The sequence below is a fragment of the Somniosus microcephalus genome, chromosome 14 (assembly GCF_052327205.1).
Source record: "Somniosus microcephalus isolate GS21.2 chromosome 14, FLI_Smic_1.0, whole genome shotgun sequence".
Lineage (NCBI taxonomy): Eukaryota > Metazoa > Chordata > Chondrichthyes > Squaliformes > Somniosidae > Somniosus > Somniosus microcephalus.
This window is the reverse complement of record NC_141000.1, coordinates 49,455,864-49,481,659: the sequence shown is the minus strand read 5'-3', so window position 1 is coordinate 49,481,659 and position 25,796 is coordinate 49,455,864. Positions and strand designations below refer to the sequence as shown.

The 25,796-nt window shown below is 44.3% G+C and overlaps 1 protein-coding gene across 2 annotated transcripts in view; it reads left to right on the top strand.

Moving 5' to 3' along the window:
• Positions 1-25,796, top strand: part of LOC147107484 (glycerol kinase) — a 125,103-nt gene that overhangs the window by 5,421 nt on the left and 93,886 nt on the right. For both annotated transcript variants that reach the window (XM_086006555.1, XM_086006556.1), the window contains exons 2-4: positions 8,738-8,811; positions 20,655-20,761; positions 23,590-23,667. In XM_086006555.1, the coding sequence (XP_085862681.1) occupies positions 8,738-8,811; positions 20,655-20,761; positions 23,590-23,667 (259 nt within the window). The remainder of the gene's footprint in view (positions 1-8,737; positions 8,812-20,654; positions 20,762-23,589; positions 23,668-25,796) is intronic.

Here is a 25,796-nt window from a genome sequence, read left to right as displayed (position 1 = left end):
TCATCTCTGTTCTAAATGGCTTGCCCCTTATCTTTAGACTGTGACCCCTGGTTCTGGACTCCCCTGCCATCGGGAACATCCTTCCTGCATCTAGTCTGTCTAGTCCTGTTAAAATTTTATAAGTTTCAATGAGATCCCCTCTCATTCTTCTAAACTCCAGCGAGTATAAGCCCAATTGACCCAATCTCTCCTCATACGTCATTCCTGCCATCCCAGGTATCAGCCTGGTGAATCTTCGCTGCACTCCCTCCATGGCAAGAACATCCTTCCTCAGGTAAGGCGACCAAAACTGCACACAATACTCAAGGTGTGGTCTCACCAAGGCCCTGTACAATTGCAGCAAGACATCCTTGTTCCTGTACTCGAACCCTCTCGCTACAAAGGCCAACATACCATTTGCTTTCTTAACCGCCTGCTGCACCTGCATGCTTACTTTCAGCGACAGGTGCACAAGGACGCCCAGGTCTCGTTGCACTTCCCCTTCTCCCAATCTATTGCCGTTCAGATAATAATCTGCCTTCCTGCTTTTGCTACCAAAGTGGATAACCTCGCATTTATCCACATTGGGCAGATGCATAGCAGATGCAGTATAATCACCCAACCTGTCCAAATCATACTGGAGTTTCTCGGCATCCTCCTCACAGCACACACGCCCACCCAGCTTTGTGTCGTCTGCAAACTTGGAGATATTACATCTAGTTCCCTCGTCTAGATCATTAATATATATTGTGAATAGCTGGTGTCCTCGGACCGATCCCTGCGGTACCCCACTAGTCACTGCCTGCCACTCGGAAAAGGACCCGTTTATTCCAACTCTTTGCTTTCTGTCTGCCAACCAGTTCTCTATCCAAGTCAGTACCTTGTCTCCAATCCCATGTGCCTTAACTTTACACGCTAATCTCTCATGCGGGACCTTATCGAAAGCCTTCTGAAAGTCCAAATACACCACATCCACTGGTTCTCCCTTATCTATTCTACCAGTTACATCCTCAAAAAATTCCAGTGGATTAGTCAAGCACGATTTACCTTTTGTAAATCCATGTTGACTTTGTCCGATCCTGATGTGGAGATGCCGGTGTTGGACTGGGGTGGACAAATGTAGGAAGTCGCACAACACCAGGTTATAGTCCAACAGCTTTATTTGAAATCACAAGCTTTCGGAGTGCTGCTCCTTCGTCAGGTGAAGTGAAGAGAAGCATACAGGCACAGCATATATAGTCAGAGAAAACTGGCAGATGATTACAGGTAATCTTTCTAACCCCCTTTATCACACCTCGGCAGAGAGATAATCACAGCAATCAAAGGTGTGAATGGTGTCCAAACAGGTCAGTCAGGAAAACATTACATCAAAGAACAATGAGGTGGGGTCACAAGGGGTCAAATGTTGCAGATGCTGGGGTCTGTATGAAAAACAAAAAAAACAAAAAACTTTGCTGGAAATCACAGCAGGTCCGGCCGCATCTGTGCAGAGAGAACAAGCCAACGACGACTCGAGTCTGGATGACTCTACGTCAGGTGGGGTTACATGTAGCGTGACATGAACCCAAGATCCCGGTTGAGGCCGTCCTCATGAGTGCAGAACTTGGCTATCAGTTTCTGCTCTACGATTTTGCGTTGTCGTGTGTCTCGAAGGCCACCTTGGAGAATGCTTACCCGAAGATCGGAGGCTGAATGTCCTTGACTGCTGAAGTGTTCCCCGGCTGGGAGGGAACACTGCTGCCTGGCGATTGTTGTGCGGTGTCCGTTCATCTGTTGTCGCAGTGTCTGCATGGTCTCGCCGATGTATCATGCTCCGGGGCATCCTTTCCTGCAATGTATGAGGTAGACAACGTTGGCCGAGTCACATGAGTATGTACCATGTGGGTGGTGTCCTCACGTGTGATGATGGTATCTGTGTTGATGATCTGGCATGTCTTGCAGAGGTTGCCGTGGCAGGGTTGTGTGGTGGCGTGGTTGCTGTTCTCCTGAAAGCTGGGTAATTTACTGCGAATGATGGTCTGTTTGAGGTTAGGCGGCACTCTACACCAGTATTCCCCACGATGACGGCAGGAGTGTTTCCTCCCAGTCGGGGAACACTTCAGCAGTCAAGGACATTCAGCCTCCGATCTTCGGGTAAGCATTCTCCAAGGCGGCCTTCGAGACACACGACAACGCAAAATCGTAGAGCAGAAACTGATAGCCAAGTTCTGCACTCATGAGAACGGCCTCAACCGGGATCTTGGGTTCATGTCACGCTACATGTAACCCCACCTGACGTAGAGTGATCCAGACTCGAGTCGTCGTTGGCTTGTTCTCTCTGCACAGATGCGGCCGGACCTGCTGTGATTTCCAGCAGTTTTTTGTTTTTTTTCTGTCTTTCATACAGACCCCAGCATCTGCAACATTTGACCCCTTGTGACCCCACCTCATTGTTCTTTGATGTAATGTTTTCCTGACCGACCTGTTTGGACACCATTCACACCTTTGATTGCTGTGATTATCTCTCTACCGTGGTGTGATAAAGGGCAGTTAGAAAGATTGCCTGTAATCATCTGGCAGTTTTCTCTGACTATATATGCTGTGCCTGTATGCTTCTCTTCACTTCACCTGACGAAGGAGCAGCGCTCCGAAAGCTTGTGATTTCAAATAAAGCTGTTGGACTATAACCTGGTGTTGTCCAATCCTGTCACTGTTTTCCAAGTGCTCTGCTATTACATCTTTTATAATGGACTCTAACATTTTTCCCACTACCGATGTCAGGCTTACCGGTCTATAATTCCCCATTTTCTCTCTACCACCTTTTTTGAACAGTGGGGTAACATTAGCTACCCTCCAATCCATGGGAACTGTTCCAGAGTCTATCGAATTTTGGATATGGGGGTGGTGCCAGCGGACTGTAGGATTGCAAATGCTACACCCCTGTTCAAAAAAGGGGAAGAGGGATAAACCTGGCACCTACAGGCCAGTCAGCCTAACATCGGTGGTGGGGAAACTTTTAGAGACAATAATGCAGGACAAAATTAATCGGCATTTGGAAAAGAATGAGCTAATAAAGGAAAGTCAGCACGGATTTGTTAAAGGCAGTTCTTTGAAGTAACGGAGAGGGTTGATGAGGGTACTGCGGTTGATGTGTATGTGGACTTTCAAAAGACGTTTAACGAAGTACCACATAATAGACTTGTTTGCAAAATTAAAGCCCATGGGATTAAAGGGACAGTAGCAGCATTGACACAAAATTGGCTTAGGGACAGAAAGCAGAGAGTAGTGGTGAACAGTTGTTATGTATATGGACTTTCAAAAGGCGTTTGACAAAGTACCACGCAATATACTTGTTAGCAAAATGAAAGTCCCTGGGAATAAAAGGACAGTAGCAGAATCAATACAAAATTGACTAAGGGTCAGAAAGCAGAGAGTAGTGGTAAACGGTTGTTTTTCAGACTGGAGGGACCTACACTGTGGTGTTCCCCAGGGGTTGGTGTTGGGATCACTACTCTCTTCGATATAAATGACCTGGACTTTGGGGAATACAGGGCATAATTTCAAAGTTTGCAGATGATACAAGACCCTCACCTAACATATTCCTATTGTGAATAATCATTTGCTACACCTTACATTTACTATGCATAAAGAAGTCATGCCAATTGCTATCTTTAGCAGTCAATAGATAAATTGGATTATTTTCTTGCCCCACATCATGACCTATGGAGGCCCCCAAGGATCAGTCCTCGGGCCCCATCATCATCTTCATCTACATGCTGCCCCTTGGCGACATCATTCGCCAACATGAGGTCACCTTCCACATATACGCTGACCACACCCAGCTCTAACTCTTAACCACCTGATGGAGATCATTACTTTACTGCTCTTTTTAAAAACAAATAACAGTAACTAGGATGGGAGGAAAACATTGAGTTGATTTTATATTGTAGCATTCTGGTGTTAATGGAGCTGAAAATCTTAAAGCTAAGGTTTACCAGGTATGGTCATTACCAAATCTATACAATCTAAGATCAAACTGCAAGAATGAGGTTAAAGCTGAATTTATGTTTTTGTATTTCTCAAGGTTCTGCAAAATGTAAGATACTAACAAATTATCCATCATCAGTTGCTGAATATAAAGTTTATTTTGTATACAGATGGTCATGGAGGTGGGAAAGAGACTTCAGAAACCTGTTCCACAGAGCCAACTAATGGCCAGAGCCTGAAACTAAATTGTGACAATTGACGTAGCAAAGTTGAATGGGAAATGTTGACATAGAAATTTACAATGGTAAATTTTACATAGGATGTACAGCACAGAAACAGGCCATTTGACCCAACCAGTCCATGCTAGCGTTTATGCTCCACTCGAGCCTCCTCCTGTCTTTCCTCATCTAACTTTATCAGCATAACCCTCTATTCCCTTCTCCCTCACATGCTTATCTAGCCTCCCCTTAAATGCTAATCTAGCCTCCCCTTAAATGCATCTATACTATTCGCTTCAGCCATTCCCTGTGGTAGCGAGTTCCATATTCTCACCACTCTCTAGGTAAAGAAGTTCCTTCTGAATTCCCTATTTGATTTCTTGGTGACTATCTTATATTGATGGCCTCTAGTTTTGCTGTTCCCCACAAGTGGAAACACTGGGGTCGATTTTCGTAGAGCCGTCGGGGGGTTTCAGGCGTGTGTGTCGGGGGGGGGGGGGGGGGGGAAGAAATCCCGATTTCGGGGGTCCCGACACCATCCCGCCCAAAACCCCGCTCCACGCAACTTTCAGAGGCAGCGGGTACCCGCCCCGCACTGGGACCTGCTGACCCCAGGCGGGAAGGGATTAGTGCCAATTAACTGCCTGTTAACAGGCAGTTTTTAGCCTAATCCCTATTTTGAGGGGTGTCGTGTGGGTTTCCCGACGGCTCCAAACCACGCCAGGTTAGAGCAGGCGGGCCGTCGGGTTGAAGGAGTTGGAGGGGTCGCGATGTCGGCGCTCAATTCAATTCAATTCAATTCAATTCAATTTTATTTGCCATATGTAACTAGTACAAGTACAATGGAATGCTTACTCCCCGTAGGGACACGTCAACGCCGTGTTCAGAAAGTCAATTCAATGGCATCCAGTGGCAGTGGGAGCACGATGTCCCTCAGCTGCTCTGTCCTCCTCGTCACTGCGGCCTCCTCTTCACTGTTGCCGGCTCCACGTGTGGTGGCCTGCTTCTCCCGCTCACGATCCGACCTCTGGCCACCGTGCCCAGCTCCCCTCCTCCCAGTTGGACTGCGAGCTTCCCGCTAAGGAGCTGCCGGCCGATGTGCTGTAGCGGGTCATTGTGGCTGCTGCTGCTGCTCGTTGCGCTGCGCTGCCTCCGCCCGACTCGCCGAACACATCGTCTGGATGTAAACGCTGCGGTCGCTGCGGCCTCCTCCTCACCGTCGCCGGCTCCACGGTCCGACGGCCCGGGGCCTGCTTCTCCTGCTCATGGTCCGGCCTCTGGCCGCCATGCTCGGCTCCCCTCCTCCCAGTCGGAATGCCTTCCTGCCGAGGAGCTGCCGGCCGACGTGCTCTAGCGGGTCGTCGTGGCTGCTGCTGCTGCTCGTTGCGCTGTCTCCGCCCGACTCGCCGAACACTTCGCTCCGGTTGTGGGAGCGAGCGGCGAGAGCGGGCCGCCCGAAGCAGGGAGAGCGCGCTTAGCACTGGACCGTCTTGGCCGCCATCTTGACAGACCTCAGGTGAGTGATGGGTGCATGAGTGCAAAGGTAAGTGTGTTTGGTGTGTCTAAAGTGTGGAAAGAACTTTTACTTACCTTCACAGCCTTTCTTCCTGTAGCCATCGGGAGCCCATCACTCAGCCGGCACTTAAAGCTGAATGGCTGCGATCTGTAAAAAGTGACAGCCTTCAGCTTTGAGTGCCGATGTGAGTTCTAACTGAGTCTGTGCAGAAGGACTCATGACAGAACTCAGACTGTCAGTGTTTCACAGCTTGAAACAGCTGTGAAACACTGGTATTTCATCTGTCAAGAACTCTTGACAGATGAAATTGCAGTCTATGATGTCACCTGTTGCCGGGTGGCCCTTAATTGGCCTACTGAGTCCACTGGGCGGGCTCAACAAGGTCAATCAAGGGAAAATCGCACGGATTGGCCGGACGTCGATGTAGGCGGGACTAAAACCCGAAAGTTGTAGTCCCGCCTTCTTCCCGACAGCTTCGGGAAAATCGACCCCACTCTCTCTGTGTCTACTCTATCAAAACCTTTCATGATTTTAAAGACCTCTATTAGGTCACCCCTCAGCCTTCTCTTTTCAAGAGAAGAGACCCAGACTGCTTATTCTGTCTTGATGGGTATACCCTCGCATTTCTGGTATCATCCTTGTAAATCTTTTTTGCACCCTCTCCAGTGCCTCTATATCCTTTTTATAACATGGCGACCAGAATTGTACGCAGTACTCCCAGTGTGGTCTAACCAAGGTTCGATGCAAGTTTAGCATAATCTCTCTACTTTTCAATTCAATCCCTCTAGAAATAAACCCTAGTGCTTGGTTTGCTTTTTTTATGGCCTTGTTAACCTGTGCCACTACTTTTAGTGATTTGTGTATTTGTACTCCAAGTGCCATCAATATAAGAAAGGGACAGTAGCATAGTGGTTATGTTACTGGACTAGTAATCCAGAGGCCTGGACTTAATGATCCAGAGACGTGAGTTCAAATCCTACCACGGCAGCTGGGGAATTTAAATTCAGTTAATTAAACAAATCTGGAATAGAAAGCTAGTATCCGTAATAGTGACCATGAAACTACTGTTTTGTCGTAAAAAAAATGCCCTTTAGGGAAGGAAATCTGCTGCCCTTACCCGGTCTGGCCTATATGTGACTCCAGACCCACAGCAATGTGGTTGACTCTTAACTGCCCTCTGAAATGGCCTAGCAACCCACTCAGTTGTACCAAAGCGCTATGACAAAGTCACTGTGGGAGTACCTTCACCACTCTTGACTGCAGTGGTTCAAGAAGGCGGATCACCACCACCTCTAGGGCAATTATGGATGGGCAATAAATGCCGGCCTTGCCAACGACACCCACAACCCGTGAATGAATAAAAAAAAAAAATCCCTTTGCTCTGCTACCCCACTTAGATTCGTATTTTCCAAGTAATCTGTGACCGCCCTATTTTTCTTATCAAAATGTAATACCTCACATTTATCTGTGTTGAATTTCATTTGCCAATGATATGCCCATTCTGCAAGTTTATTAATGTCATCTTGTAATTTGTTGCAGTCCTCCTCAGTATTGACTACCCCTCTCTCTCTTCCCCCCCACCCCCCCCCAAATTTGGTGTCATCTGCAAATTTAGAAATTGTGTTTTTGATTCCAAAGTCTAAATCGTTAATATAAATTGTGAACAACAGTGGTCCCAGCATTGATCCTTGTGGAACACCACTTCCCAACTTTTGCCACTCTGAACAGCTAGCCTTTACCCCTACTCTCTGCTGTCTGTCTTGAAGCCAGCTAGTTATCCATTCTACTACTTGTCCCCTGACTCCGCAAGCTCTTACCTTATTCATTATGTGGTACTTTATCGAAGGCCTTTTGGAAAATCTAGATTAATTACTTCTACTGCATTACACTTGTTTACTCTCTCTGTTACCTCTTCAAAAAATTCAGTGAGGTCGGTCAAGCAAGACTTTCCCTTTTGAAATCCATGCTGACTAATGACTCTAATCATTATTATATTTTTGGTTTCTAGATGTTTTTCTATTTTCTCCTTTTAGTAGGGATTCTATTATTTTTCCTACCACAGATGTTAAGCTGACTGGCCTATAGTTCCCCGGACATGTTCTATCTCCCTTCTTAAATATAGGTATTACGTTAGTTATCCGCCAGTCCTCTGGCACGGCACCTTGTTCTAACAAATTATTAAATATATGTGTAGCAATGCCTCTGCTATCTCTCCCCTAGATTTTATTGGCTGTAAGAATAATGTGGAATAATTAGGGATGTGTTACAGTAGTATAGAGCTGATGTGGAATAAATATGTTTTACTCCTAGAAATCGTTTAGTTTTAGTCTTCATTTTATTCTGGAGTTTAGTCTTATTTTAGTTCTAGTCTGCTTAAGAAATGTAGGCTTAATTTTCACATTGTTGGTTAAAATAGAATAATTTTCTAAATAATTGTTTTAGTCTGCAAAGACAACGCTGGAATAAATGTAGAAATTAAAATGTAAATTTTTCTTTCACAAGGAATGTAAATTGTTATTTTTTATACAAATATTTTACACATACAGTTATCTAAAATATTTTGTGTGTAGCTTCCTCACACGGAACAGAGATAGGTTCTGGCAAGTGCCAAGTGCTCATTACACACAGGATTGGTGCAATTGAGGGTAGATTTGATAAACCAGGTAGTTTTCTCTTCCTAATCTCTCACCTGGGACGAGACGGGGTGGCATTGCCAATTTGCAGCGTTCTCATTGAATCTCCGCAAAATCTCATGTGCCACATGTCCCCAACAATACGAGACATGTGTTGTTAGTATTATACTGGCTCCCCTGCGATCAAATGTAGATATTTTTGAGAAGATATTCATTGCAAATATGCTTTAACATTTGATTTAGTTTGAAATATTTAGCTTATGTGATGCACCATTTTTCATTGATGTTGACTCCCACTGTGCCTGTGGGTGGTACAATGTAATTTGGCAGTAGATACATGCAATTGTATCTTTGATAAATTAACTTCTTATACTGTCTGTCCAGTACTTTGAAGAAACTGACACTATTTAACAACCACTTCACAGATCTTTAATCCCAAGACAGCTAAAATCGTTGCTCAACACCAAGTGGAAATTAAGCAGAAACTTCCAAAAGAAGGGTAAGGGCTTCAGTTGCAGTTTCAGTTATTTTTCCTTTGTTTTTCTTGCTGACAGAATTTTGTGTTTTTTTTTCTTAAACTCAGTTGGGAAATGGAATGTATTTTATGTCTTTACTCAGTATAACATTGGCCAACCCTATCAATTATACAGCATACCAGTACAGGCTCAGCGTGACTTCCCACCTATGATGCTTTTGTGTCAACATTCTATTGCAAACTCCACTTACTATATGGAATCACACTTGATGTAATTAAAGTTTTTGAATTTTCTAGTTATTGAATACCAATTGTATAATTTACCAAACGTCAGCGCTTATCAGTTAAACTCGCTGCAAGGTGTCCTTTTGAATGCATTGATCTTTTTTGACAACTGTTTTCAATGCGCCGGATTGATGGTATGGAGTGCACTTGACAAGAATTCAGTCCAGTAGATTCCATTTTCACACATTAGATTATTTTAACTTCCTTTCTTTAGCAACTAACTGCCTCTACCACACATCACTCTGCCCACATTATTTGCATCTCCACCTTCATTAGCCTTCTCTCCTAGCTTTTTCTTTCTTCAAACTCCTGCCACCAAAGCTAAGTTTTTTCCTTCCTATTCACATAGATTCAAAATTGACTGATATTCTGCTTTCTGCTCTGCATCAAAGAATGCTTCCTAGGTCCTTGATTTTCTTCCACTTTGGACTTCTGACTGTAGTTCCCACACTTTGTAACCACTTCCCCATCAGATGTTCATACTATTCCCAACTTTGCTTGCTTTTTAAAACTGTTATATTCATCAAGATGGAGGTAGTTATGCTAGTGAATCAAATTCTTTCTATTTTGGGCTCCCAGGGAGGAATTGTAACCTAAAGAAACAGGTGGGTTGGGGTCATGTAGGAAGTAAAAGTGTTAAAAATCTGAATTCCAACCAGAACCCACCTCAAACTCACCCACTTCTGGTTTTAACGGGCGGGCAGCCAACCCGTTCACAGGAGGCTAGTTGTCCATTTACATATATAGTATAATGAGGCTGGAAGCCTCTGCTTTAACCTCCATTTTGAATTTAACAGTGGCTGGTTGGGTTTTGCACGCCTCATGAAAACCACCAGCTAATGGAAGGCGAGGACAGCTGGATCCAGGAGGTAAGTGCCTTTACACCTACCTCCTGGATTCAGCACCCCTGCCTAACCACCCCCCCCCCCCGGTGATCAGAACCCTCCCCACCCATGCAGCCTCCGATTTCCCCCAACCCCCTCAACGAGGCCACACCTCCCCCCACCCCATGCTCCTCCAGCCCCCGGATATCATCTGACTCCCACTCCTCCTGGCCTTCCGACAATGCTCCGAACCCGCCCCCAATCCTTGCCAACACTGCCCCCACCCCCCCCCCCCCCATTGCTCTTCCGGCCCCCGATCTTTGCTGAAACAGAGGTTTCCCATGCAAATCGGGCCCTGCTGTTAAATTCAGCAGGGTCCGTGAGAAACCCGTTCTCCCGGGTTTCTCGACTGCTTTCGAGGTCCCCGCTCCTAACCCACCTCCCAATTAAAATTCAGTCCAGTGTGTCTGCACTAAGTAAACCTGATCTTTAAGTAGCTTTATTTCTGACATTTCCAACGCCCATAAATGAACTGAGAACATACTGAATCGGTTGATCTAAGGAGACTGGAATATCCCTAAATCAGTTGCCTATTTAAATTTCAAATATTCTTTGTTATCTTCCACATGTTGATAGGTTTTTCAGAATGGCAATATTCTGAAAAGGGTGAGAAATATGAAGGAACAATATCCCTTTAAAACGTTTTGATGTTGAAACTGCCACCTTTGTGTAGTCCTTCCCAGCTACCTGCCCTCCAATCCTCTGGTCTCAATGTAGTAGGAAAGTAATGGGTTCCTTACTTCAAAACATCAATTCCTCTTTGCTATAAGTGGCAGAAATGAAGTAGTCAGCACTTCACTCCTCTGACTTTTTAAAATTTCTTTTGTTTGCTTTATTCAGTGGATGTTATGGCAATTTTCATTGACTTCAAAAATTCTTTCACTGTGCTTCTAACTGGTCCTAGTTGGTATCATGAGCGATAATGGATTTACATTCTACTGGTTTTAAACATTGTACAGAAAGCTCAAGTATTTACAATAGTTGACAGCGTGATTGATATGTTTCCCCTGGCTGGAAAGTCTACAAATAGGGGTCATAGTCTCAGGATAAAGGGTTGGCCATTTAGAACTGAAATGAGGAAATTTCTTCACTCAGAAGGTTGTGAATCTTTGGAATTTCTACCCCAGAGGGCTGTGGATGCTCAGTCGTTGAGTATATTCAAGACTGAGAGCGATAGGTTTTTGGACACTAGGGGAATTGAGGGATTATGGGGATAGGGCGGGAAAGTGGAGTTGATCTAGAAGATCAGCCATAATCTTATTGAATGGCGGAGCAGGCTTGAGGGGCCGTATGGCCTACTCTTATTTCTTGCGTTTTTATTTATTTAGATGCCTTTTCTTGCATCTTGATTTTTGTATCTCATCAGATTTGGGATGATCTTTAGGAGTTCTTGGCCTGTATTAGATGGGTCAGGGCCCAATGGCAGCGGTAATACCAATGACATGCTGATGGATGCTTCTGGAGCTGACTAGTGCTGAGTGACACGTACTTTTGTACTTAAGGACAGCTGATTTGGCCTGGAGACAGAACAGTCTGCCCTTTTCCTGGAATCAAATGTTGATCTACGCATTCCTCCTGTTCTCCAATCCCAGGGTTACCAAACATTCAAACAGTTGCTGATCATTCTGTTAGACTTCATGTTGGTCCTGGAAGCTCTATTTCTGACATTTTGCATTAAGCAGTGTCGTGCTGTTCTCTGTGCCCTACAGTAAGGGCCTTCTCTCTCGATGGTCAGGCTTGATCTTCCAATCAGGTTGACCAACTTCTATTTGGCCTGAGTATTAGAGGAACATGTGTAGAGATTCACGTATCTCTAGTCTTTCAAATAATCAGGATCGAGTGCAAACCAATATGGTGGGTATATTGTGTTTAACCGGAGTTTAGGATGGAATATAACACACTAGTTATACAGCAAAAACATACGTATGGTGACAAGTAGTCTCTCTCTCTCGACTAGGGTCCACATGGGTCCACTCTCTGAAGAGTGTTAGACCACCGTTTCCACTCTTGGGAGCCCCTCACTCCACGGTCTGAACTGAGAGTTCTTTAGCTCTTCCTTTTATTCTCTTTTTTTAGGAGTGGGCTTCCCTTAAAACAAGGTGCCCAATGGCATGTCGAGTTCTTTGTCTAAACTTACAGATGAAGACCCTCCCTCAAGGGGTCTTCACAACCATTACTCATGCTTTCTGTACTTGACCAATCATGACCTTCCAGCATGTTGAGGACTGTCTTCCCTTATCTCATCCGGCCCTTTCCTTCCAAAGCAATAGTCTCTTATCTCATCCTGTCTTGTCCCCCCCCCCCGGTGCAGCCAGTGCATGTACCAGGCACAGCTTTGGGCCATTAAATCGAAGGCCCAAGCCAGAGCTGTTTACTCAACCAGCCACTGTCCAAATTATCTCCCCTTAATCTAACAGACTATTCCATCCTGAGATGGTACCTTAACTCCCATAAATTCGTTCTATTCTATGTCCTTTATACTAATTAACTTTTAATTATCTTCGCAAGCAGTTCTGTTAAACGAACTCCAATTCTTACCTCCGCATTATAATATGGTTATTAGTAATAATGGAAGAAACGTAGGTTGGGCCTTTCATTGGCCAAATTAAAGACACAACAACAGAGTCAAAATTCTAACTTACAAACAACAGACAGCTGTCCTGTTGTTAGCTGGTAAGGCCATACTGTGGGCCCTATGTGGGATGTTATACATCCTCTAATCTAACTAATTAAAACACTTTGGGGACTAAATTCGGTTGATTTGCACCTCCAGAGGGCGCTAATGGGGCGCAAATCAACTAGCGCCTGGGCGCGGCGCCCCTAACGCCTCCTGCGAATTCAGCGGCGCTAATCGTTGGCTGTAATATTGGGTGGCGCCCCCCGACTTACCGCCGGACGCTATGTCCACCGGGGTCAGGGGGCCCTACCTGCGGTCAGGGCGGCGCTAGTTAAAGGGGAGGTGGCGGGCGGCCATTTTTGTTGCTGGCCGCCTGTCCCCGGCCCCCGTGAAGCCCCCTCGCGGGGTGCCAGCTGCTCTCTGTGAGCCCGGCACTCCTCTTGAGCACCGGGCTCGTTTGCCGGCACTCCCGATCCCTGGTGGCCCAGCTAGGCACCGGGCTGCGCTGCGCCAGGCCCCTCCCCTTTAATAAGGGGAGGAAGGCCTGCAGTACCGCGGCAAGACATGCGCTGCGGCATGTAGCACCGCGATATTGGCTCACAGCAGCCCAAGAGGGACGCATGGCACTTCCAGTAGCGCCTCTTCTCCCTCTCGGGTGCTACCTGGGAAAATCAGTCACGGGGGGGTACCCAATTTTTACCTCGTCTCAAATTTTAATCCAACCGGGAAACCAAGACTTACACAGTTCCAGTAAGACACAACTTATACATTAACCCCTTACTTGTCTCGAGCACTAATACAATCATTTAAACACAGTATTATTTGCATCACAGTTTCATTCGCATAACCATATATGTTTTTAGGCACCCTTAACTTCTAACATATGTCTTCTAACTCTAATGGTTTAGAGTAATTACCCACATACTGTGCTTTTATCAGCAAATGGAATAAATGTGTCAGTAGATATCTAGCAAACGCTGTAACCCTATGAGCTGGAAAATTCCTCTGGAGTATCTCCAGCACCTTATATACCTCTACGTGAAACCATCTCCATCCTGTGTTCACAAGGTGTCAATTTCAGGTTTTCACAAAACCTTTTCCTTTATGTTTCTTGGCTTTTATCCCCATATTTTTGCTTTATAAAAGGAATATGGGAATTAAATCTCTGGTTCTCTACTCTTCCATAAGATTTAAATCCGGTTCTTCCTGTGTGCTCCTGGTGAGCTTTTGCAAGTTTCAGTTCCTGTCACAGAATACCACTTTGCCGTTGACTGTGGTTACAGTTCTTGAGATTAGCAAGCTTCAGGAATTGGTTGTTGATCACCCCAGTTTGATATGGCAGAGGCATCCTAAAGTCATTAGGCCTCGCCTAAAGTTTCTGGTTAAGATAGTTTTCTCAGTTTCATATGTAGTAGCAAGATAATTCCATCTTGTTACATTGGTGCACATGGACCACAAGACTTTTATGTGAAGTCAGTTTGTGAAGGCCCTTAGCAAATCCATATCTAAACTAAGATTATCAAAATGGACAATGGGGCGTATTCTCCATTTACAGTAATTACATAGATGTTAGGGAAACATCAGGCTCCATCAAGGGGCTTTCCATTCATTCCACAGTTGCCTTGTAGGCCAATCCAAAACTTATGTCCACTGAGCACATAAATAAGTCTGTGACGTGGAATAACTGACACATTTTTGATTAAGTATTATTATTATTATTTGGACTTTGCTTTTGAAAGAAAAGTTTACATTTTCATTTGTATTGGTAGGTCTGTCCTAGCATTCAGTGTCCTCTCCTATGCTGGTGACTCCCCTCACATCACCTCTCTGCATCCTGCTTGCATGCTTGATTAGTCTTCATTCGTGTGTGAAAGAAAAATTGTCTGCCTGTAGAGCGCTCATTCTTTGAAAGTAAGCATCCTCCCTGTTTTCCTGTCATTCCTTTGGCAAACATTGTATTGTTGCCTTCTTTTTCTTTCCTGGGTGTTGAGTTAAAATTAGTGGGTGTTCCATGGGCAGGCTGTACCTTTTTCTTTATTTTGCACACATAGGCATGCCATGCCGTAATCCGTATCAAAATGTCAGACACCATCCCTTTGTGTTTTACCCATTACTGTGACGAGGATGCCTACAGTTGATGAATGAAGAAAGTCCTATAAACGGGATAACCTAATTTTGTGTTCAGGTAAAATTGGCAGAATCTCTGGTTAGAACATTTGGTGGTGCTCACAGTTTAGGTAGTGGCATCCATATTGCATTATGAATAACTCATTGTCCTTCCACAAATGATAAAATTGTGTGTTTGTGATAAAGCACTAATGCATTCTATAGAATAAAAACGTGCATGTTTCATTATAGTTACTAAATAAGATTGAGTCCTCTTGGATTGGTAGGCTGTTTTTAGGTTAGATAAGGAACTTTTTGCATTTTCACGGTAAGAATGTAGTTTATTAATGGGAGTGGTCCTGTGTGGGGACCGGTCACTAGTTGAGTTCCACAGGGGTCAGTGTTAGGGGCATTGCTCTTCGCCATCTTTATCGATGATCTGAATGAAAGTGTTGGGGGAACTGTCCACAAGTTCATGGATGATGCAAAGATATGTGCAGGTGTAAGCACCTTTGGTGAGAACTAGATTGCAGGCAGATCTAGATGTGATGGGGAAATGGGCCTATATCTTGCATATATCTTATAATAATATAGATAATTGTAGCGTAATGCTACAACTTGAGATGGTGTCTGACATTTTGATACGGATGATGACATGGCATCAAAATCTTGCCTATGTGAAAAATTAAAAAGGTACAACCTGCCCATGGAACACCCATTCATTTTAACTCAACACTTGGCATGGGGCAACTCCAAACAAAGGTATAACATAAGGTGCTTAAGGCTGTTAAGCCGAAGAAGAACCAGTGTGTTATAGTGCAAGTGTAATTGAAGATGCACTACCAAAGCATATAGGGTGTTAGGATTTATTGCCAGTATAATTGAATATAAAACAATAAACACTATTCTTTCTCCATGTATAGGGCCTTGGTCAGGCCTCATCTAGAATACCGTGTCCAGTTTTGGTCCCCTCACATGATGGGTGATATAGAGGCTCTGGAAAAGGTACAGAGCAGGGCCACAGGATTAGGGATGTCAAACTAAATTTATATGATGGGCCTGATCTGAGATCCTGGATCTTGGTACTGACAATATTCAGCAAAAGTTATTGAAATTCATAAAGATAAACCATATTGCTACTTTCTTACCTTTAGATTTTATTTACTGCTCCTGCCCAACCCCAATACCTGGCACCTCTTAGCATGAAACATTGCATCAACATTTGGAGCAAATGACTGGACTGAGACTATCTTTAGCATCAAGTTCAGGTTCATCACAAAATTGAGAACATGGTTTAAGTTTGTTGATATTCATAATGGAAAACACTTGTTCACACATGGCCCCAAAAATGGGAAGTATTCTTGATGCAAAGGACTTCAATTTGGGATAATTTAATGGCAGGTATTGATAAAATTTGATCACACCATTATCGAAAACTTGTCCTTCAACAGAGAGTCGCACTGTAGTTCAATAACTTCAATTTGGAGCTCCTCTGGTACATCATGAACATTAACAGAAAATTATATGCTATAAATTGCAAACTCTCCTTCATTGTTCCTGGAGCCAGAGAATTATTCTTGGAATTCCTTCTCAGTTCAGTAACTTTGCCCATATACCATTCTGTGACGCCATCACATTGGCCGCGATTTTGCCGGCGCTCAGAGTGCAGGTTCGGAGGCGGGTCCGCTGTCAAAATCAAAATGATTGACCGGGTAGGGAACCCGCTCCGAACCCGCCTCCATGTAAGTTTCCAAGGTGTTGGGTCTGCGATTTCAGAACAGACCCGACACCAAGTGACGGGGGAGGCATTTAAGATAGTTAAATTCTTGTTAAATGCTTGTTAACTACTATTTTGCCAGCCTATTTCTATTTTCCCACTTTTTTAACCGTGTTCACATCGTTCGGAGATCATGTCAGGTAAGTAGGTTGGGTTCTCTGTCTCCCCATTGCTATGAAAAGGTGACAGCTGCAAAAGTGGTATGAAATCTACCATTTCACAGCTGTTCACTTTCTAATGTCAGAAGCTTGAGCCTTCAGGACTTGAAGATACTTTTGAGCTTTTTGCAGTTTGGAAGTGTTTGGAGTAAACTCTCTATCCACTGTCACCTCCTTGGAGCAAGCTCTTTCACCATTGACAGATCGTTTCTGTTTTAAGAACATAAGAAATAAGAGCAGGAGTAGGCCATACGGCCCCTTGAGCATGCTCCGCCTTTCAATAAGACCCTGGTTGATCATCGACCTCAACTCCACTTTCCCGCCCAATCTCAATATCCCTTGATTCCCTTAGAGTCCAAAAATCTTATCGATCTCAGCCTTGAATATACTCAAAGACTCAGCATGCACAGCCCTCTGGGGCAGAGAATTCCAAAGATTCACAACCCTCTGAGTGAAGAAATTCCTCCTCATCTCAGTCTTAAATGGCCTACCCCTTATCTTGAGACTATGCCCCTAGTTCTAGACACTCCAGCCAGGGGAAACAACCTCTCAGCATCTACCCTGTCAATCCCCTGTCGTCTCAACTTCAGCTGCCATCTGTTCCAGCAACATCGGTGCCCCTGACCACATGGCCAGATTTACTGGACGCTGTACACCCTGGCTGCCACATGATGCGCCAGGTTCATGCCACCCCACACCACCATAAAGCATCCCTACAATGTCCAAGCCATTCCTTTCACACACAACTCAATTGGGGGTGGGGGGAAAAGTATGTCTCAACATTCACTGGAACTCACTAAGACACTTCCAAAGGTGAGCACAGATCTGTCCAATAAGGTAAAGCGTTGAAAATAAAGATTTCAATGTTTGACAACACATTAATAGAAACGTAACATTGGCTAAACCACCCAGGTGCCTACCCTTGTGTGTTGTTAGTTCGTATGCTTGCAGTAGGCTGAGGGTGAGTGTGAGGGGTGGCTAGTGAGATGGGTAAGTGATAATGTGGATAGAGGGGGATAGGTGGAGGTGCAAGGTAAGTTGGTGTGAGTAAAGATGTGCAGGAGTAGGGTAGGGAAGGCAGAGTGATGTGGATGTGATGAGAGGCACAGCAGGATGAGGTTGAGTGTGGCATGGCAGTAACGTTTCGTGATCTACTGAGATTGAAAGGTTTGCGCCACTGCAGCCTGGTCCTCCTGATGACATCCCTGCTTGTGCCCTCCTGTGCAATGTGCAACCAGACTGCGTTGATCTCCTGGGGAGGTCTCTTCCGCCTATGGAAAGGGAACCTCCCTGCGTGCTGTGACTCCCTCCATAAGCATATGGCGGGAGTCCTGGGAGAGCCTGGGTGCAGACGTGCACCTCTGTGCAGTGCTCGCCAGTGTTTGCAGCACCTCAATGCTGTAGAACACTGACAGCACAACTGTCAAGATCACTTTGGACATGGCCCCTTTAAGGAAACCGGTTGATGATGCGCTATCAAATGACGTCATTGGACCCGCTTCCTATTAATTGGCCGGGAACCTCTCGGGGCAGGCTTAACAAGCCCAATCAATGGGAAATCGCTTGGAGAGTGTGAGCTGCAGTAGGCAGCAGGCTGGGACCGTGACACCGACCTCGGACCCGCCTCGGTCGGCAAAATCGCAGCCATTGAGTCACAACAGTGTCATGTGATTTTAAGGTGAGAAAATGTACCAGGTTACTCTGGGAAAGTTGCTTCTCCCACAGCTGAAGCTTAATCTCGAAAATGCGAATGGTGTAGTAGTATTCTGTCACTACTTGATTCCACCCCTGCATGCTTTTGTTGAGCTAGTTCAGTTGCTCTGTAATATCCACCATGAAAAGGTCTTGAAGCCATTAATTGTCCTTTTAATTCAGTCACATCTTTGCCTTTCTGATCCATGAACAGTTGAATCTCACCATGCAATTTCAAAAAAAGCACTTATACAGCTCCCTGACTTACCACCAAACTGCAGAGTGATTTGGCAATCCCAGTGAATGACACATTCTTTCAGCAGCTGGCTAAAATTGAAACCTGTACCTTGAATAAAGTTTACAGTTTTAATAACATCCATAACATGATTCATTTTCAAACTTTTACCATACAGAGCTTCTTGATGTAAAGTACAGGAAACTTTGGTTTATCCGGAAGTTGTATGTCCGGAAACCTCGATCAAACGGCAGAAATCAGCAGCCGTTTTGTTAGGTTTTTTTTCTTTTTTTTTCTCCTAGCATTTTTTTAAACAGTCAGTCTCTGGAAAGCCTCTCTGAAGCTGTTGCTAAGCTACAGAGACGCTTCCAAGGTACGGGCTGACTGTTTACAAGCTGTTGCTAAGCAACAGTGTTTGTTGTCAGATACGGAGATGAAAACCTCCGTATCCTTCAACATTAGCGCTGGTCTGTCCGGAAGTTTTCATAGATCGGCATCACGCCGGTCCCGTCGGTGCCGGATATCGCAAAGTTTCCTGTAGAGTGAAAATGACTAAACCGTAGGTTTGGGTTGATAAGTTTGCAATTTTGTCTGCAATTTTGCCACAACTGCACCAATTCTACAAGCTCCACTGTTTTGCACATGTTCTCATCAACTCCATGAATGAATATTACTAGCTGAGCCACATCAATTACATCAGTGCTTTCACCAATTGCAATTGAAAAAGCAGCAAATGACTTTGCTTTGTCCCGGAGTTGACTGTTCAAATTCACAAATCATTGGGGGGAGTTTTAACCCCCACAAACGGGTGGGTTTGGTTTGGGTGGGTTGTAAAAATGTTAAGTCTGAAACCCGCCTCCAACCTGCCCACTTCCTGTTTTAATGCGGTCGGGCAACCAACCCGCTTGCAGGAGAGGTGAGTTGGTCATTTAAATATTATAATGAGGCTGCATGTCTCAGAATTAACCACCATTTTAAATTTAGCCTTGGCTGGACAGGTTTCTGGGCCTAGGGAAACCCGCCAGCTAAAGGGAGGCAAAGACTGTTGGATCCAGGAGGTAAGTGCCTCTCCACTTACCTGCTGGATCTAGTTTACCTGCTTCACGCATCCCCCACGATCGGACACCCCAACGACCGTTGCAATCTCGCCCCCGCCCAACCCATGTAATCTCTTCCAATCTCTCACCCCGCCCTGACCCTTCCAATCTCACCCCCACGACCCTTCCGATGCCCCTCCCTCCTCCGCTCCTCTGCTGCGGCCTGGTGCTGCAGTCCTGGCCACCCGGCAGGCAGCCAGTCTCAATTTGGCTGGCTGCGGCTGGGCAATGGAGGCAAAAAATGGTAAATGGGTCCTGCCCCCACCCTTTCAAGGAAGCCGTAGGCCTGTCTCCCTTCTATCAGTCATGGCCACTCCTCGCGTAAGTGAAGCAACTTGCTATAAAACGCATTGGGCAGGCTTTGGTGCCAACCCAACAACTAAATAAAGAAATTAATTTAATTATGATCTTCAAAATGATGAAATAATTAGCCTCGGTCCAAGTGGATACACTATTCAAGCTTGGAATATTAGGGAGGACCAGGGACATGAGTTACAAAGCACAAAACTAGGTTAGATGCCAGGCAGTTCTTCTCTTCATAGCGTTTTTCACCTCTGGAACAGGTTTTTGCAACCTTCAGTCAGTGAGGATTCACTACAAGCATTCAAAAGGGGGCTAACCAATTCCTGAGTCGCCAGCATAACTGCACATAGAAAGTAGGTGGGTCAGTGGGAGGGAATGTGGGTCAGTGGGAGGGAATGTGGGTCAGTGGGAGGGAATGTATCACCCATGCACTGTCATCTCCTGGAACTTGTTTGATCGGCTTTGGGAGTCAGAGAGCTATTTGCATGTTTTTTTTACAATGTTAGCCTAAGGCTTTTTTTCCTCTGGTATTTTGTGTCTCCAAGGAGATTGCATGAGTAGGGGTGGGGACACGGAAGAGAGTTATGGTGTGCATAAGTTGTACCATGCCACCATGAGATAGAGTCGATGACCAGCTGGTCTATACTTGTCCTTTGTTGTATGTTTGAATATGTTCATTAATCAAAACATTTTATCTTTGTTTCATGCTATAGGTGGGTGGAAGAGGATCCCAAGGAGATTTTGCATTCTGTTTTTGAATGTATTGAGAAGGCATGTGATAAATTGAAGCAACTCAAGATTGATATTTCCAGTATTAAAGGTATTTAATTTTTAAATCTTTACAGTTATAAACATGGTAAAATGTGTTTTATTAACATCTTAGAAAAAACTAATCAATGCACTTAAGGATTGCTTGCAGAAGAACTGAATACATTTGCATAATGGAGATGATTTATAGTGTTTCCTTCAAAACCACATTTAAACAATCTGACCTTTTGCGACACAGAAACTGGACCAACCTATTGTCCATGTAAAGTACCTCACCTGAAAAAATGAATTGTGAAATTCCTCATGCTTTTGATCTCAAATTATGCACATTTCAATAAGAATTGTGTAATAAAATATCAGGCAATAGTATTCTTTATAGAAGATACACATTAGGCAACAGTGTTACATATCCTCCATTATTTCTATTTAGTATGTACTTGTACAGTGGGTGCTATTAAATTAATATGTAGATATCAGTTGGACAAACCCACTGTTATTCTTTTGGGAGGGGGAACTGTTTTCATATGGATAGCAAGTTTGATGCAATCAACACGTTGGTTACTGTAACTATGGAAGATGCAGAATTCTGAACTATGAGGTAGATTTGTCTCCATTGGGCTGTTGGACCAATGTTGTGACCAGAATTAATGAACAATTAGGCGGTAAGGGAACATCTTGGGAATATTGATCATAATATGATTGAATTTGATTTTAGGTTTGAGTGAGAGAAGGAAGAGTCACAAAGCAGGGTTTTAAATTTTAGTATGGTAAACTCCAAAGGAATGAGAATTGAATTGACCATAGTAAACTGTTCTGAACTGTTAATGGGTAAACCTACAGACAGACAGTAAGAAATATTTACAAAAATAATTAAGATACAAAACCAGTACATGCCCGAAAAGACACAGGCTCCACTTTTGTTGACCATGGTTGCTTTACTGCACAAGGTGTAAGAGCCAATATTAAGCTAAAAGAAAAGGCTTGCATGAATGCAAGGAACAGGAAACCCAGTGGAATGGGAATACTGTTTATTTTTTTTAAAAACAACAACAAAGGGCTACAAAGAAAGTAATGAGGTGCAAAGAAAAAGGAAACAAACTTGCAAGGGATATTAAAGCAAACAGCAAAATGTTTTACAAATATGTTAAGAGAAAGTGAGTGGTAAAGAGGAATGTGGGCCCATTAAAGACTGATGCAGGCAAGACTACAATAGGCAATAAGGAAATGGCAAAATTGTTAAATTAGTACTTTGTATCTGTTTACACAATGGAAAAAGAGGGCCAGATACTAGTGGTACAAGGGAACCTAAAATTAAGTAAATTGGTGGAACTTGTTGGCTTTATTCTAAGTAAGATAATGGTAATGGAGAAAATAATGGGACTTAAGATAGATGAATCTCCAGTACCTGATGGTTTCCACCCTAGAATATTAAAAGAAGTAGGGGAGGGAATGGCAGATGTGTTAATCATAATTCTCCAAAGCTCTGTAGATTTGAGAATTGTGCCTTTTGGATTGGAAAATTGCAAATATCACTGTTATTTAAGAAAGGAAGGGGGAGAAACCAGATGGCTACAGACCTGTCAGTTTAACATCAGTTATGGGGAGGTTACTGGAATATACAATCAGTGACAGAGTGACTGAGCACTTGAACAAGTATGCGCTGATCAAGGAGGGTCAACATGGATTTGTGAAGGGTAGGTAATAGCTAACTAATGTAGCTGAGTTTTTGATGTCACTGGCATGATAGATAATGGTGTGTCTATGGTTGCTGTCTATATGGGCTTTCAGAATGCATTTGATAAGGTTCTGCATAAGATTTCTTTCAGAAAATAATATATTGGGATACAGTATATGACTAATTTGAGACGTGACTTATGGTAAGTATAGCATACTTGGGAGGAACAGGTGACTTTGGACCTATGGTTCCCAAAGCATTCCATTACTGGGGATTTTCCTCGCTCGTGTCTGGGTCTGCAATAGGCTAATTGATATTGCTGCATCAGAAAAGTTCCTCTTTTGGGGGAGTCCAGAACAAGGGGGCATAACCTTAAAATTCGAGCTAGGCCATTCAGGGGTGATGTCAGGAATCACTATTTCACACAAAGGGAAGTGCGAATCTGGAACTCTCTTCCCCAACAAAGCTAATGAGGCTAGGTTCATCGAAAGTTTCACAATTGAGATGGATGGATTTTTATTAAGGGATATGGAACCAAGGTGGGTAAATGGATTTAAGATGCAGATCAGCCATGATCTAATTGAATGGCGGAACAGGCTCCCAGGGCAGAATGGCCGAAGCCTGTACTTCTGTTCCTATGTGGAAGTTTATATTGTAATAGCTCCTTTTCATACTTACTTTTCCTTTACAATCTTACTGTTCTGCTGAACTCTTGTTGAACTTTGTACTTCAGCTGGCTTTCTGGTGATTTTAATATTTGGCTGTGTTTGTTCGAAATAAATATTTGCTGCATGTTGTTAAGCCAACAAAGTACAAAAAAGAAAAAAAAAACACTAAAGCGCACCCAAAAGAAATAGGGAAAAAACCCACACAAAACAGCCCTGTCCCTTTACGAGCTCCTTAGCGCCTAGATGCACACGGCATGTCCCGTACTAACTGGACGGCAAATCTCATGGGACATTGGAGTATTAAATGAAGCTCTCACACATACATTAGCACTTTAGGCTAGATTCTTGCCTGACTTTCCTGGTCTTTGCATGCCTGTTCCCACTGATTAGAAAATCTGCTTCCATATATTTTGAGGGAAAGAAGAAGTGAATATTCATTTTTTTTTTTAAATTGTGGAGATTTAGAAATATGTTTCAGATTCCTTGTTGTTTTTCTTGGGCAAAAAATTAACACATTTTAAATTTGTTCAATTCTAGCAATTGGAGTTAGCAATCAGAGAGAAACGACGATTATTTGGGACAAAACTACAGGACTCCCGCTCTACAATGCAATTGGTAAGCTGTTTTCTTCATTTGCTTACCCCCTCATAAGATTGTAGGCAGTCTGCTAAAAGGGATCATTATTGTATATTTCTGAAACAAAGATTAGAAGTAGTAGGTTTCACAGTCACGCTTCTTGCTTTTAAGTTTCAAAGAATCCAACTGAATGTTGCTACTCTTGGCATTTTTTTAAAATTTGCTATCCTTGTGCTGCGCCAAGGTGATACCTGAGTGCCAGGGATGCCAGTAGTGTTTAGCTGCATTGTGGTATCATGAGACTCTTGGGATTGAGATGGCCCTCATCTCAGGGCTTCTGAATCATGGGTGGACTCTAAAGGCTGCATTACCACTCTAGGTGCATAGTCAGCATGGTTCCCTTATCTTAGCACCTGCACAAACAAGCATCCAAGGCCGTTAGCTAGAACAGTCACACGTGTTATCCTCAGGATTGAGGAGGCATCATAAAGATGTACTTTGGCTATGACATTTGTTTTGGATCCTGGATCTGAGTGCCGAATAAGCAGGAGGGCAGAACTTACGGCATCAGTTAAATCCTGAAAACCACAGAGAGATGTTGTTCTGAAACTCTCTGATGTCTCTTTCTATCGTTCTCCCCCAAATGGACCTCCAAAGCCTGATGGCCAGTGGTCAAAGCATCCACTTCGGATGCACTGACTAGTCTGGTAGCTTCTCCGTCAAGGGGATGGATGCAGATGTTTGTGGTGCCATAATCTGCTCCAGGCTACTGCTGCATTGTGTTAAATCCTTCTCTGATAGTGGCACTGAGAATGGCATGGGACTCTTGATAGTGCTCGATGCCCCCCATGTGAGTGTGATGCTCATCTGTCATTCCTTCTTTTCAGATCAGGACCTCAGAGATCTGAGTCCACAGGCTCGGGTGCCAGAGACTTCTGCAGAGTCTCTACTCTCCACTGTCAGATTCCTCTTTTGCTTCTGATTCCAGTAGCATGTTGAGGGAAATAAATGAAGGAGTGCCATACACATAACGGCCGCAATTTCCCCTACCTCAGCGGGTCCGGTGCGGCCAGGGTCAGTGGCGAGTCCTAACCCCGCTGCTGGCTCCAGCCCACTGTCCAAAATGATTTTACGTTGATTGGGCTTGTTAAACCTGCCCAGTGTGTTTGCCGGCCAACTGAAGGAAGCGGGTCTGATGACATAACTTGATGACGCGTCATCAGCCAGTTTCCTTAAAGGGACCATGCACAAATCTATTTTGACTGTTGTGCTGTCAGTGCTCTACAGCATTGAGGTGCTGCAAACACTGACGAGCACTGTACAGTGGTGCACAGCTACACCCAGGCTCTCCCATGACTCCCTCCATATGCTTATGGAGGGAGTCATAGCGCACAGGGAGGTCCTCTTCCCTTCCCATGGGCGGAAGAGACCTCCCCAGATCATCAACGCAGCCTGGTTGCACATTGCACAGGAGGACACAAGCAGGGATGTTGTCAGGAAGACCAGGCTGCAGTGGCGCAAACCTTGCAAGTTGCATAAAGCTCAATCTGTGTTCCAAATGCAGTAAACAACAGCTTCTGAGCTTGGAAAGTGAACAGCTATGAGATGAGAGCTTTTATAGCACATTTGCAGCTGTCAAGTAAAGAGATCATTTCATGGTAACACAATTCCCGACCTGCTTACCTGATGTGATCCCCGTGCAGCGTGGAACCCATGAGCGACCTCGTAAAATTTAAAGGTGTGCTCCAAATATTTTTAAGTGGCTCTTAACAAGGTCATAATGACCTAAATTGCCTCCCCTGCTGCTGCATGTCGGGTCTGTTCAACGTTGACAGACCCAATATCCAGGAAAGTCGTTTGTCAAAAAAAAAAAAATCCTACCCGACCCGCCACCGAATGCGCCCACTGACCCCCTGAAAAATGTCCCCTAACGAGACTGCAAGGAAGAGCCGCATGAGTGAGTAGCTTATCTTGGCTGTTCTGGTGATGATAAACTTCTTCCTGCATTGCAAAGGAGTCCTGGGGTTACAAAGGGTGGCACCCACTGTCACATCCACCTCCCTCCACAAAATGCCTACCATATTCTGGGTGAGTCTCTGACCTTTGACTCCAAACTGACGTTTCTCCTGTTCTGTATCTCTGTTACAAGGCCATACAGGCTCAGCTCT